The sequence below is a fragment of the Paralichthys olivaceus genome, chromosome 3 (genome assembly GCF_024713975.1).
Source record: "Paralichthys olivaceus isolate ysfri-2021 chromosome 3, ASM2471397v2, whole genome shotgun sequence".
NCBI lineage: Eukaryota > Metazoa > Chordata > Actinopteri > Pleuronectiformes > Paralichthyidae > Paralichthys > Paralichthys olivaceus.
The window spans coordinates 15,777,811-15,791,559 of record NC_091095.1 but is presented as its reverse complement, the minus strand read 5'-3'; the positions used below and the strand labels follow the sequence as shown (position 1 = coordinate 15,791,559).

At 43.5% G+C, this 13,749-nt stretch overlaps 1 protein-coding gene across 3 annotated transcripts in view; it reads right to left on the bottom strand.

Annotated features, from left to right (window-relative positions):
• LOC109625837 (zinc finger protein GLIS1) overlaps window positions 1-13,749 on the bottom strand; it is a 75,013-nt gene that overhangs the window by 36,777 nt on the left and 24,487 nt on the right. For all 3 annotated transcript variants that reach the window (XM_020081368.2, XM_020081369.2, XM_069522188.1), the window contains exons 3-4: window positions 5,571-5,763; window positions 2,730-4,269 (exon numbers count right to left, since the gene is read on the bottom strand). In XM_020081368.2, coding sequence (XP_019936927.2) covers window positions 2,730-4,269; window positions 5,571-5,763 — 1,733 coding nt within the window. The remainder of the gene's footprint in view (window positions 1-2,729; window positions 4,270-5,570; window positions 5,764-13,749) is intronic.

Genomic DNA, 13,749 nt, shown 5'->3' with positions numbered 1-13,749 from the left:
TCCTCCATGTGAATAGCTCAAATTCTTTAGTGTCTTTGTCTACTGCACGAGCGACAAAGTGATAGTGCAACTGGCTAAAACGCACACGAGCTCAGAGGAAAAAATAAGGCCTTGGGAGGGACATGACTGAAACACATGAGGATGCACACACTTTCAGACGCACACTGTTTCCTTTAAGTACAGAGCACTTACTGAAATCTGTATAGACTCTATACAAACACAAACACACTTACAAATACACACAAGGAGCATGTTTATTTTCTCTGGCCCTCCACGTTTATCTGCTGAAGTCCCAGCTCAACATAAATTCAATCCCCGCTGATTAGACGTGTTGATTCAAGCTTGAAAACATTTCACATTTCTGTTTATTTTATGTCGGAAAAAGAAGGAGTGTTACAACCCAACGTACTGTACACGAATCAATACTTCCTATTGTGAGCGTCAATGGAAACAATATCCCCATTTTCAAGTTGCCGCATGGCTGCGAATATGTGTGTGTGTGTTTGATATGAGGGTAATTAGTTAGGATGTGTAGCAGAGTTTCACAGCCCGTCATGTACGCAGATAGAATCCAGCGGCTCGTCCACACTGAGCCAAATTGTTCCAGTGTTAACATATGGCAAACATCTCCACACATGCACATACACACACACGTTCACATACACACAAACATGTGTCAACCAAATGTAACTAAGGTACCAAATGGAGTAAAGACATAACCTGCACAATGCTCCAAAGAGGAACAACAACGGAGAACATATAATACAATACACCTAAAGTTAACAGATGGGGCGGGCATGTTCAACTTTTTTTATTTATTTATCATATATTAGTCTTTACTTAACCAGGTTTGTCCTGAATGAGTTTCATGATCTCTTTTACAAGGGACCAAGCAGGAATATCATTTCAACAGAAGAAGTAAATAACAGAAGAATAGATTAATAATATTAAAAGAGATTTTACCAGCGATTTAAACTCGTTCAATGTTATATAAGTTTTGAGGCAGAAAATCAGCCTGTAACCTATTCCATGCATTAGGTGCCGAAAAAAGCGTATTTTTCCAATATATTCCAGAGTTTGAAAACAACTACTCAATGTGCAAACTGTCCAGAGAACAAATACTATAACCTGATTCCAATTTAAAAACGAAGATAAATAGTTGGGAGCAGTAAATGGTTTTGTATATGAACACATACCAACGATGGAGGCGACGCACACATAAGGGAGACCAGTTTGCTTTTGAGTCAATGGTGAGTAAGAGAATGACAATTTGCAATGAATCTCAGTGCCCCATGATAAACGCTATTCAGCATGTGAAGAGAATGAGCTCATGTACAACACATTTCCATGGTCAAGAAGACGTAAAAAGGTTGATTCCACAAATTTCTGTTGAGAAAAGCAGGATTTGTTTCAGTAGTAAAATCCTAATAAGAGCTCCAGCTTTTTACGTTCGCCTTAAAAACCTTTCTTCTCTGTCCACACTCCATATGGCAGCAAATTACCTCCAAATTCTTCAGTTTACACTGACTGCCTTCGCTGCGAGAGTGACGCAAAGCAACGAGAACAACTACAGCTGAGTCTGTGTTCTTTTGGCTTTGCTCAGCGTTCAGCTCAGATGTGATCAGAATCTCTTATTCAACACATAAAATATAACTTCCTTTTAAAATGATTCTCACTGCATCTCATTTCCAAAGCCACTGTTATACAAGTTATTTAGAAAAATAAACCTGACCTTTGGAAAAAAAAGGGCCTTGAGATAAAACAGGTGCTGCAACAATATTGCACACTCAGTTTTTCAGTAATTAGGATTTGGACGTGGCTCCTGAGCTTGAGGAGGAACACTTCTGACAGGGGCTTTCGGGTGAAGCCGTGAATTAAGCAAGACTATAGCAAAAGTTACCTACGCTCCCTCTGCGGCTCCCTTCTCCAGACTACTACATTTCTCCCCATGTTTTGCTTGGACATGAGGCCAATTCACTTAATACTTGTGGGACAGCTAAACATTTAAAGCTCCCATTTAAACGGATCAAGTGTAGGCATTGTTTGGTTATGTTAACCATATGTGTTGGCTTTTCATGATCTGAATCCCCACTCAAAAAACAAGAGCGCTGGTGAAAATAAACACGGGATCGCCCTACACAAATTGTGGACTAATTGTGTATTTGGACTAAGTCATTCTTAAGGTTGGAGGGCTTTTTCCATTTGCTAAGGGAGGTGGGGGAAATGACAGCTTGACGTTGATTAGTGTGTTGACTTGAGGAATGGGAGCCTTACCTGTAAAGAATACAACCACAAGATCTATTTATACTAACAAGGTAGTGCTACTCTTACAGCAGCTCAACATCTTCAGTGGAATTTTTTTTTCCGCTAAAAATACAGGAATTACAATCATAAGTTTCTGTTGAAAAGTAATCAGCAATGAAGCAAGTCCAGTCTTGTTTTTGGACGCGATCTACACGTATCTTATTGAGTAACATTAATCTGCATAGACTGTTTTTCCTTTGTGTTTAATTCAAACATTTTTAACAGGTGGCTGTAATTCTGAGACAAACTAGACTCAAAATAAAACAATAAATACAACCTCAAACTTTTAAAAGATGAAAAAATAAGAGGTCTGATGGGGAGGAGCTTTTCAACACTACTGATTGTATGTGTAATGAATATATGTAAGTGACCACTTTGTTTGGTGAGTGGTATGTGGATCATTTCAGTGGTTCATGATGACTCACCATACACTTGTTGGGTTTCTCTCCAGAGTGGACCCTCATGTGAATGAGCAGCTTGTAGCGCGCATTAAACGGCTTGTAGCGGCGAATGCAACCCGCCCAGAAACAGGTGAAGTCTTCACCTTTGCGCTGGTCGATGTGCACCTTCTCAATATGCCTCACCAGCTCCTCCTGCTGCTCGTACGCAGCGCTGCAGTCAATCCAGCGACAGACCTGCTTATCACCCAGCACTCCCCCAACAGCCTCTTCCTGCTCTGCGGCTGTGTGAGGTCCAGGAGCTCCTCCAGAGGTCTGCTTGTGTCCCAGAGATGGGGCCGGTGCTGTTTGCTGGCTCAGGTTGTGCAGCAGGCCCCCAGGGCTGGGCCCCACGTACTGGTGCAGGTGGTAGGGCGGAGGCATGGTAGGTCGAGGGGGGTGGTGGGGGTGACGGAGGTGTCCACTGCGACCACTCAAATGATGGTGATAGTGGTGCTGAAAGAGTTCGTCTTCACTGGGAGAGAAATCATCGAGGGGCTCCTGTTTGAGGGCAGCCCCCGATCGTTGGCCTCCGTCCAGGAGGACCCCAGCTTCGGGCCCTGAATGCAATGTCCCAGACATCAGGGCCCCACTCATCAGTAGCCCAAGCCCGTCCGAGCCTCCCACGCCTCCCCCGGCTGCTCCTCCAGCCCCACGCCCCTGCAGCATGGAGCCCGGCTCCTCACACAGCCCCTGGCTATGCCCCCGGCCCTGCTCCGGCTCCTCTGATGACACTGAAGAGGAGGATGTGGAGGAGGAGGCAGATAGGGACAGCAGGCAGGTGGCAGGTGAGGACAGATGACAGCTCTCCTGTACCGTGGGCTGCTGGGGGCTGCCGTGAGGCGGGGGCCTCTGGAGGGCTTCCTGTGAGCAGGAGTTAGAGGGTGGGGACGTAGAAGAGGAGGAGGAAGAGGAGGAGAAGCCGGCACTTCTGGTGTGGCTTGGTGAGAGGTTAGTACGCAACCCGTTGATGCAGGCCACCATCGACATCTGGGAGGAGGAGCAAATGATGGCGGTGATATTGATCTCCTCGGAATCAGCGCCAGTACCTGATGGGGAACTAGTGGCGGCAACACTTCCCGTGCCAGCAGCAGCGGTAGACTGCGCGGCCAGGGACAGGCAGTGTCTCTTCAGACTGTTCGCACTGAGCAGCCGCGCTGAATGACGGGAGCCAGTTGGAGACAAAGCCAGTGGGGAGGAGCCATCTTCATTATTAAACGGTTGCATTGCGTCTCTTGACGCAGCACCACCTACACCGCCTGCTGCACATACGCCGCTACCGTTGTTGCTAACATGCGGAGCTCCAACTGTCATGTCCCTTGGCACCCCCAAACCTTGTCCTACTCTACAGATCTGAAACCCGGCCTGAGACGTGCTATTGACTCTCAACCCTGTGCTGGAGATTTTATAGCCCATTGAGCTCTCCTGTTTGATTAGGTAAGGGAGAGAGGAGCGAGCTGCACTGGCACTGCCGCAGCCGAGGCCAGGTGAGGCCCCTGACAGGGTCGTCTGGAAGGCAGAGGAGGATCTATAATGAGAAAAACACAGAGAGAGGAATATGAGCACCATTAGCTCGTAGGCTGATGACAGATGCAGATTGGTCATCCTTCCCACCAGCAGCACTGTCAGAATTTAGCCTTCTGCTTCCTCCTCAAATATTTATCTCAGTTCATATAAAAACCATGTCATCTCAAATTAGTCCCGCTGGCCTAAAACATTTCATTCACTGTAATGGACCCTATGGCACAAACATTAACACTGTGCTGGCCTTGTTATGAATTAAGGTGATGTTGGACACCAGGTAACATCCACTGCTGGTGACCCAAAGTGCTTTTATGAATAAATGAAATAGGATCTTCTCATAGTGAGACGATATGAATGGGTATTTATAACTAAGAATAGAGCGGGGGTGGGGAGGGATGGCGACTGAGACAGAGAGGCCACTGGCTAGTGTGTCCATCTGATGGGCTTTGATGACACAAAGGGGTTAAACCCAACCCAACATCGGGGATAAATAGGGAGTCACCTGTTTTGGTGGCATAATTGCAGCCTATGAAGGGTCAGCGTTTACAATACTGTGTATTATGGTGGGAATCTTTTCCCTGCTGAATGGGGACCCCAGGTCAGGTTTCTCCATGCGTTGCTGTGATCTCCTACATAATCATTCCTGTCAGTTGGCTCATTATGGATTTTGTCCAAAGCCCCTGAGTGATGTGAGAAGAGCTCTCTTTTTCTGCAGCCTGTCTCATGAAGGAATCGTCTTTGTCCCTTCCCCTCAGCACACTGGGGGAAAAACGGAGCTAATGCTAACTTGGATCTGGAGAAAGCCACTGGCAGACTTTGTCATCATTGCTGTTAATAAAGAGTTGAACCCACCTCCCCTCCTCATTCTACCTCTATTCAGGAATACCATTTCCTGTTTGGCTATGGGGAAAATATCAAGAAATAATATGCAATGAGTGAACATCTGTCCAGAGGCACAGAATGAGGACAGAGGGAATAAAAGGAGAAGGAGAAAGACGAGGGACAAACCCCACAACATAGAAATCCACTGGAAACTCCTCCTGACTTGACCAACAGTAGTCGAGTATTGCACAACAGAAGAATCACATTAGTGGAACATAAATGTTGTACTTTGGACCCCTCCGGTGTGTTTTATGAAGACGGGGTACAGCTTTCAGGTCATATACATGCGCATCTGATTCCACAATAGCACAGCTAATGAAAAACACATTGCACCTGCATATTGTTAGTAATACTATACCAAACAGGAAACATTCGAAACTGGAACAAAATGATTCTAAAAAAGGAATAACAGTGACAGTTTACCTGGCGTCCTGGTGAGGGCCGTCCTGCAGGAGGAGGTCGGGGGTAGGTCTGTCACAGTGGAGGCTCTGGGGATATAGCCCCCCTGAATGAACCCCCGCTGACAGTGGCAGGCTCTGCCCACATCGCATCAGGGTGTCCACAGCGTCACCCAGCTCAGCGTCTACATCCTTCTCCGAGCAGAAGGCACCATTCACTGGAAAAGGAGGGATACTATTAATAACCTGCACTTCAGTTGGTACATCATTTACCTATATTCTACAATGTTTTTAACACAAGGAGACTAGTACATCCTTGATATGTTAGTATTGTTTTAGTTTGCAGAGCTGTGACCCAGTGTCACTCTGAAATTAAATGCTGGATCAGCGACTCATTTTCCTACCGACAGCATTGGAAGAATAATCAGTTTTACAATGGGATCCTCGCCATCAGTGACATGTTGAAATCCTATTAGATTATAAATATTCTCTTGAGGAATAATTGTTGGCTGCCACAGCTGCAGGATCCAGTGATATATGAAGAGCTCTCTGGCAAAGCCTGACTGGTGACAGTAAAAATACCACAGGACCGACTTATTGCCAAATATTATTGCAGGAGAAGTGGAGGAAAAAAATATCCATGTGTGGAAAAATAAACAAATCCAAATGAATATGTCCGCCAGGTCCAGCCAGTCAAAGCACAACGTTTTAATATTAATCAAATAATGAAATTACACATCCTCTTAGAATTTACCATCAGTTCCTATACGTTTATGCAAGCAAGCCTTTTGGGAAAACAGTGACCTCATTAATTGATTAGATTCAACTGTTATTTTATTAGTGATTTATCAATTTAAGGGGAAAGAATAATACTTAAATTGTGGGTGGAAACTCTATGATTTAATATAGTAGCAGAGTCGAGAAGAAGAAGATTCCTGAAGATGTTTCGCCTCTCATCCAAAATAATTCTTCAGTAATTTCAGTAAAGTGGATTTCCGTCCATGTAAAAACCAAAAGTAACTGTGGTGAAGGGTTTTATTCTCCGTCAACATTTATTTTATTGTGTTTTATTCCTTAGGCACAAGCCTGCACAACTGAGCCTGTTTTGAAACTTTTATTTTAATCAGATGTTTTATCCTTCCAACCTGAATATTAGGAAAAAGAGGTTTTTTGAATATGAGCAAAAATATAATAAAAATATGAACAAGAGTGAAGAGTGTGAGCAGAGGGAGGGAGGAGTGTATGAGGAAATAATTGTGAAGGGGAAAGCCGATATCCCTACACACTCATGTGTAGGTGGCCACGCGCCCCTGTTCCAACTTTTCCTAACTCAATTTCTCAAATTCAATTATCCCCTAACGATGTTATTGACAATGTTATCACACACAAAGAGCTATTATTAATAAACCCACCAAAAACAATGGATGTGAGGGAGGACACAGACAGGTACTGGCGAAGGAAATGGGTGAGATGTGAAAATAGGCAGAAAAACATTCAGTAAATATCAGGATTTGGGCAACAGATGAAAAAGCAAAAGAGAAAAAAAAAGATTAACAAAGGAGAAAGAGATTACAACATTAGTAACAGATGGAGAGGGAGAGTAAACAGGACAAGCAGGAAGTGTTTTGGAATATGGGAAAAAGGTCACAAGAGTGAACAAAAGAGGAGAGAAAAAACAGGGGAACTTAGTGAGCCATGTCATGAGGAACTTCTATTTACATATCCCTCCTACAGCTGATGTGTCCACAGTCTCCACAGCATTTGTCTTGTCGCGGGTCACAGCGGAAACACAAAGAAGCAGAGAGAAGGCAAAGCGAGCTACACAAACAGCCTCGTATAGCCAGGGGACGACGCTGGTTTCACTCACAGCCGCCAACAAAAGACAAGATGTCTTTTAACTCTGGTCTGTTTTCAAGCAACACAAACCATTGTGTTTATTGAATTCTCCTTTTTTTTTCCCTCACAAATTGTTGGCTGAGCGTCCCCACCAATTAGCATATACAACTGTGTTTCAGTATGAAAGTTTCAAGGCCTGCTGACGTGAAGCCAAGTGCTTCCCTGCCTCGAGTCAGGGGTAACTCAGTCAAGATGGCCACAAGTGACACGAAGATGACTAACGTCAGGGATCTCTTAATTAAAACTCGACGTGTGTGCAGGCACACAAAACGCACAAACAACCAAATAAAAACATTGTCATGAAGCTCTGGTTGGACTGGCAGTTGGTCATTGAAGCCTTGAATGGATGCACATGCTCCCTCTCACACTCATATCAGAGTCATCGGCATATAAAACACATAGGCTCTTTCAAAGCTCAGTGCTGTGTTCCACAGTGCAGGATGCCAAAAGAGTTCATCATGCAAATGAGTTAAAGAAGTCAGAGATGATCCCACACAATGATTCTCTGTCTGTAAACTGTTTTACTAAAACTTGCTGATAAAGCCACCATTGTTTTTCAGAATGAATTTTTTTTTTTTTTTAAATAACCACTAAAACATGTCTTCACTGCTGTGAAATGGAAGTTCCACTGATCTTGTCTTTTACAAAACACTATTCACCTGATGCTAAAGTTGGCAATCGAATCTCAATAGTTCTTTAGTACTGAGGTCCAAAATAAGAACCAACTCAAACAACTGTCAGCTACTGAAAGCTGGTAGCAAACACCTGTTCAGACTTAAGATGTTCCCAGTGTGTCTTTTGCCAAGTTTTGGACATTTTTATTTCAGGGAAATGTCTTGCATATGCAGCTGCTTGTTTAGACAACATAAAAATTAGAACAAATTTGACTTCTTTTGTCAAGTTAAAAGGGGTTCTTATTTTCCTGAAATATGTTATTGATGAAAGTAAGATTTTATCAGCACTAGTATTAGAACATTTTAAGTAAATCCCAACTATCCCTCCCTAGTATCATAGCTTTTCCTAACATGACATGAACAGGCCATGAGTAGGTTTGTAGGTGTGACCTCCATGCTCTTCAGTTAAAAGACTTTTATACAAACCTGCAACATCTGATTTTCTGCTCACTTCAATTCATAACTTGTTTCCCATATATTTGCTTATTTACACATCCAAAAGAAACATAGCACCACTTAGCATTTATTTGGAGATGTGCTTGTGTCCTCTAAGCAGAAATCTACCCTGATGTTTTCCACTGGTTTGTGAATTGCTGTTTTAAAGCAATTCAATTTGGCATTTTGTCCAGTGCCATCTTGGCTTTTTGAAACCAGGAGTAACCATATTTGAAGGAGTGGGGGGCAGTGGTAGTAGCTCTCAATAATTTACAAAACATTGTGCTGTATTGAAGAAGTCTTGAAAATGTTTATTGACTTTATAAATCTAGGGAGACATAGGGTCATTTTCTCATAGACTTCAATAGAAACTGACTCTTTGCGAACAGTTGCTGCTATTTGGAGGTACCATGTGAAACCACCTACGGCAGCTAGATTGTTACACATGGTCCCATTTGTTGGTAATGTTTTTTTTTCTTGTCAAGAGAGAGACAAAGAGTGTCACTGAAACTTTGTCCTGCATGGTTTTAATCTACTTGTTCCAATTCAAACAGGTAGGAGAACGAACATAAAAAGGTTCCTCCTGCCGGTGCTCGTGTGTCCAACATTCATGACGACTGTTGCATTGTGTTGCGAGACACCTCCTGAATGTCTACGGGACTCTAACATCAACAGTGTTAAAGGTCTTCATCCCCTTGCTGCAGAGAGTTAGCACTCCGCTGATTTAGAGCATTACTACATTAACAGAATCAGTCACGCTCTGGTTGGAGAAACAAGGCTCCTCAACATATGGTGGTTTGGATGGGACCCAACAGTAAATTCAGTTTATACTGAATGTGCCATGGTAATTCTGTGCTCAACATTTCAACATTTCAACACTCATGGTTTGATCAGGAGGTGGAAGCCAACGAGAGCATCAGGGACTGAGGTGAAACGCAAAACATCCAGCAGCAGCGACAAGAGGAGAGAGAGAGACATATCGCCCAACTCGCCATTTCTCTGTGTGCGATCACATGCAGGGTTTGAAACGAGGGAGGGTCAGGGTCTTTGTAAATCATGCATCGCACTATCAAAGGTGAGGATTTGTTTGTGCAGGTTGGTTTGACTAAAACCAGGTTTGAACATCATCATCATCATCATCATCATCACCACCACCACAACAGCAGATGCCTTACCAAGTAAAATCAGTTCCAGCCATATCATTAAAGAGATGTGTGTGTTATCAAATAAGTAAATAAAGTTTATATGTGTTTGCAGCCTCCACGGATACAACTACAACACTGCATACAGCCACCAAGGCCCCATAGTCCCTTAAAATTCAATCAAGCTGCACCAAATTTCACAATTTCTTCCCATCTAGATCCACAAATTACTCCATGGGATATTGGTTAAAATGTTCAGATTCTTTCTAGGCCCATCCTTTCAAAACGTTTTGTGGAAATCCATTTGTCATGCTTTACATAATCTTCCCAGCAAACAAACCTAGATGGGCAAAAACATAACAAAATTGGTGGCTGTAAAAAGTTTAGCCTCAAAAACAAGTATTTAAATGTAATAGTTTTGGTCAGCAAATGATGTTACAAAAACTAAAATAGCCCTTGATATGAAAAAGGTTTCCTACGTTTGGGCGAAGTGGTTGAGGTATACATCGAGGACTTTGGTCAGTGAGTGTCCTCACAAGCATAGAGCAGTGAATGAGTGAGAAACTGAGAGGGTGATCCACTGATGTAATTAATAGAAGCCCTCTGGAATTTCTGACCCCTTACAGCACAATTGTTGAAAGTTTTTGCATTGGCGTCCCCATTTCGGTTGCATTATCCACACATAAGCACACATCCTGTACCCCACTATTAATGGTAATATGTAAAGAAACAGAAATGTGCCTGTGAAGGAGTAGAAGAGAGCGGCTACTGGTAGATCAAGATGAATGTGAAAAGTACAGATTTAAAAATACTATTATAAAATGACCTTTGCAAGAGGAGGGAAATGAAACCAACACATTTGTTAGACTTCACAGATTCACACTATGCGTGTTGGTAAGAAATACTGAATATAAACATAATATTGAGTTTGTTCACAGGAAAACTCCACAGGGCCGTTTTAGCTGAGTTCAGTATAACATCCAATTGTCGTAAGCATCTCAGAACAAGCAGGGTGGGATGTTGCTGTGATATACACAGTTGCAAGCATTCAGACCCAATTACGGGTGACGTTGTTAAGGGCGTGAGACCAGGGACGCAGGGGCAGAGAGAAAGCCGGAGAAAAGAAAGAGGCAGGACGGGGCCAGAAGCACCAGGGGCAAGTGTTGTGCTCTGTACGGAGACCATGTACAGATGTGCTGGCTCATCCTCATAGAGGAGCCACTGATGTCAGCATTGCCAACCAAAGACGCAGGCAAAAATAAGAACGCTATTGTTATCTATCTCCCAAAACACCGCCTTGAAAAAACCAACCCCAAAAAAATCAATTATGGAAGAAACTCAGTAAGAAAGAAGTAGTCGTTTTTTAGAGAACATGATTTCTAATAATACTCTGTTACATCCTTAGTGGTATCTTATGCTCCATAAATGTCATCACATGATATCTACTGCTCCTGCTGCCTCCTCTCCTCCGCTGTATTATTAAAGTAGCGCGCTACTTTGGTGAGGACTGCTGCAGGATGACAGTAAGCTGAGCTCATTAAGATGTACAGGAGAAGTCAAATTAAAGGAGCAGTATGCCAGTTTACGCTCCATTGCACATGAATGCATAAACTAATGCTTCAAACAAGAGCGTAATTATAAAGGGATAAACTGGGTTATTTGAGAACTTGTTTTGGGAGATGTATGATTATTTTTTTGGCCGAGCTTGTGGAGAGAAATGAGGTTCCAATCACCCTGCAATATGTCTGCTCTGATGTCATCCATTTGTCATGCTGCCTCCTTGTCAAAAGTCCCCTGGGAAGACGGCGCACAAAGCCGTAAACCTCCTATGCATCATGATCATGAGTGTAAAGTGCTTCATAATCCTTTTTTTCCTGCTGATTAATGCAGCCACTGTGACCATGGAGGCAGAAAAATAAGACAAGTAGACAATAGACAGGAACGGTGAGTGAACGCAGACTCGTTATTTCCTGATAATTAGGGCACGACTCACTCCTTATTGGAAGGTTTGCGGTCACTGTGATGGTGATTACATTGATTGTTGAACACGCTTCACATGCTGGATGAATTTCACATCGGGGATCACGGTCAACTATGATCGCGTCGTAATCGTACACCTATTCGGGCTGCCTCAGGGCTGATGATCAAGAGTCGTGTTCAAGTTCAGCAACGTTGTGCCTTGGCTAAAAAACTCTCCCCTGACCTCAGTGACTAATAAATGACTAATAAAGCAGAGCAGACACATGTCTCCAATCTAGCAGAACTTAACCCCTCTGAAACAACATGGCTATTATTCCAAGATACGCAGTTATGACTACCATACCGTACAAAGCATTCCAGCCCATGCAGCACCGAAAAGATCAAACCACATCATCACATAGTTGAAAGTCTATGTCGCTGTCTACCTCAATGAATCTCTCTCCTTCTCCCTCGCTCTCTCTCCGGTATCATTATTTCTCTTACACTCCTCCATCTGATCAGCAGATGGTCTGGACACCATTATTAAGTGTAATTGGTGGTAATCTGGGGCGATTCTTTATTTCGGTGACACTTCATTTTCTATAATTCTCGCCTCTCCCTTTTAAGTCACCTAAGCGTTGCATTAAGTGCCAGAGTGAGACCGTGCTTGTGCCAGTGTTTAATGCGTTCAAGTCTTCGGAGACATGCAGGCCTCAATGAAAAGCAGATGTGAGGATGGATAGATGGTTTAAGGAGAGGGAAAGAAGGGGGGAGGTGATCGGAGGTGTACTGTACTTAAAGGAGCGGGAGGATGCTATTGGGGGTTGGGGGGGTTGGGGGTTGGGTTGTCAGGAGTGTGATGCAAACATCTGAACCCAAGGTACAACAAGCTGCCAAAACCGCAAGACAGATGCCTCTGGAAATCCAACGTGACACCTCAACTGGCCCCACTTTAGCTCCATAAATCATAACATTCAGCACTTAAACAGTTAATAATGATGATCATTTTATTCCTGTCGGCCCCAACACCCCCCACCTGCCTTGCTCCCCCTCCACCTTTTCCCTCTCTCTTTTCACATTAGACAGGTCAACACATACAAGTGTGCAACAGCCGGCTGCGGGACTTTGTAGCGGGACGCTCTGGTTGTGCGTCCTGTCCTGTGCAGATGTTGTGTATTAGAGTCCAAAGCCTTTCCCAGCTTCCCTTAATCTCATAACTCATGTCTATATTTGTGTCTGCGGCATAGGCCCGGAACTTATTTGTTTGCTTAGTAATGGATGTATGATTGAAAAACCTGGGGGCATAAGTAAATGAAAAATAACAACGTCTAGGGAGAAAGCTCCTTTTAAAGCAGGTGCGTTGCGAGGGAAAGAAGAAGATGGAGAAGAAGAAGGAAAAAAACTCTATTAAATTACTGCTGGAGCACAGAAATGTCAGTGTTTTCATAGCAGGATTACCAGTACCAGCAGACATGAGAACTTTCATGAGGATAAAATCAATTCGTTCTGGCTGATTTTAGCCACTCTCGACCAGGTATCTTTGTTCCTCGCCGTTTTCTCATGGTCAGCTCGGTCACACAATAACCTCAGATTAGCTGTTATGAAGTCGAATACAAAGACAAAAGCAAAGAAAAAAAAACCTCGGAGTGAAGAAGACGGACTCATGCGGCTCCAGAGGCATTCAGCTGCAAGCCTCGACTGTTTGGGCACAGTGCAGAAATATCTGACTTCAGCTATGAATTATTATTTGGGCGGTGGTGCAGTGATTGGCACTGTCTCCGAGCAACAAGAAGGTTCAAATCCCGGTGCGGAGTGGGACCTTTCTGCATGAAGTTTTCAAGTGTTTATGTGGATTTCCTACGGGAACTCTGGCTTCCTTTCACAGTCCAGCGACATGTAGATTGGGGTTAAATTAATTGGGTTCTCTAAATTGCAGGTAGATGTGAATATGAGTGTGAGTGGTTGTGTGACTGTATGTTGGCCCTGTGATACGCTGACAACCAGTCCAGGGTGTACTCACCCAATGTCATCTGGGATTGGCTCCAGCTTCGCCATGACCCTCAGAGGATAACTGTTATAGATAATGGGTGGATGGAAA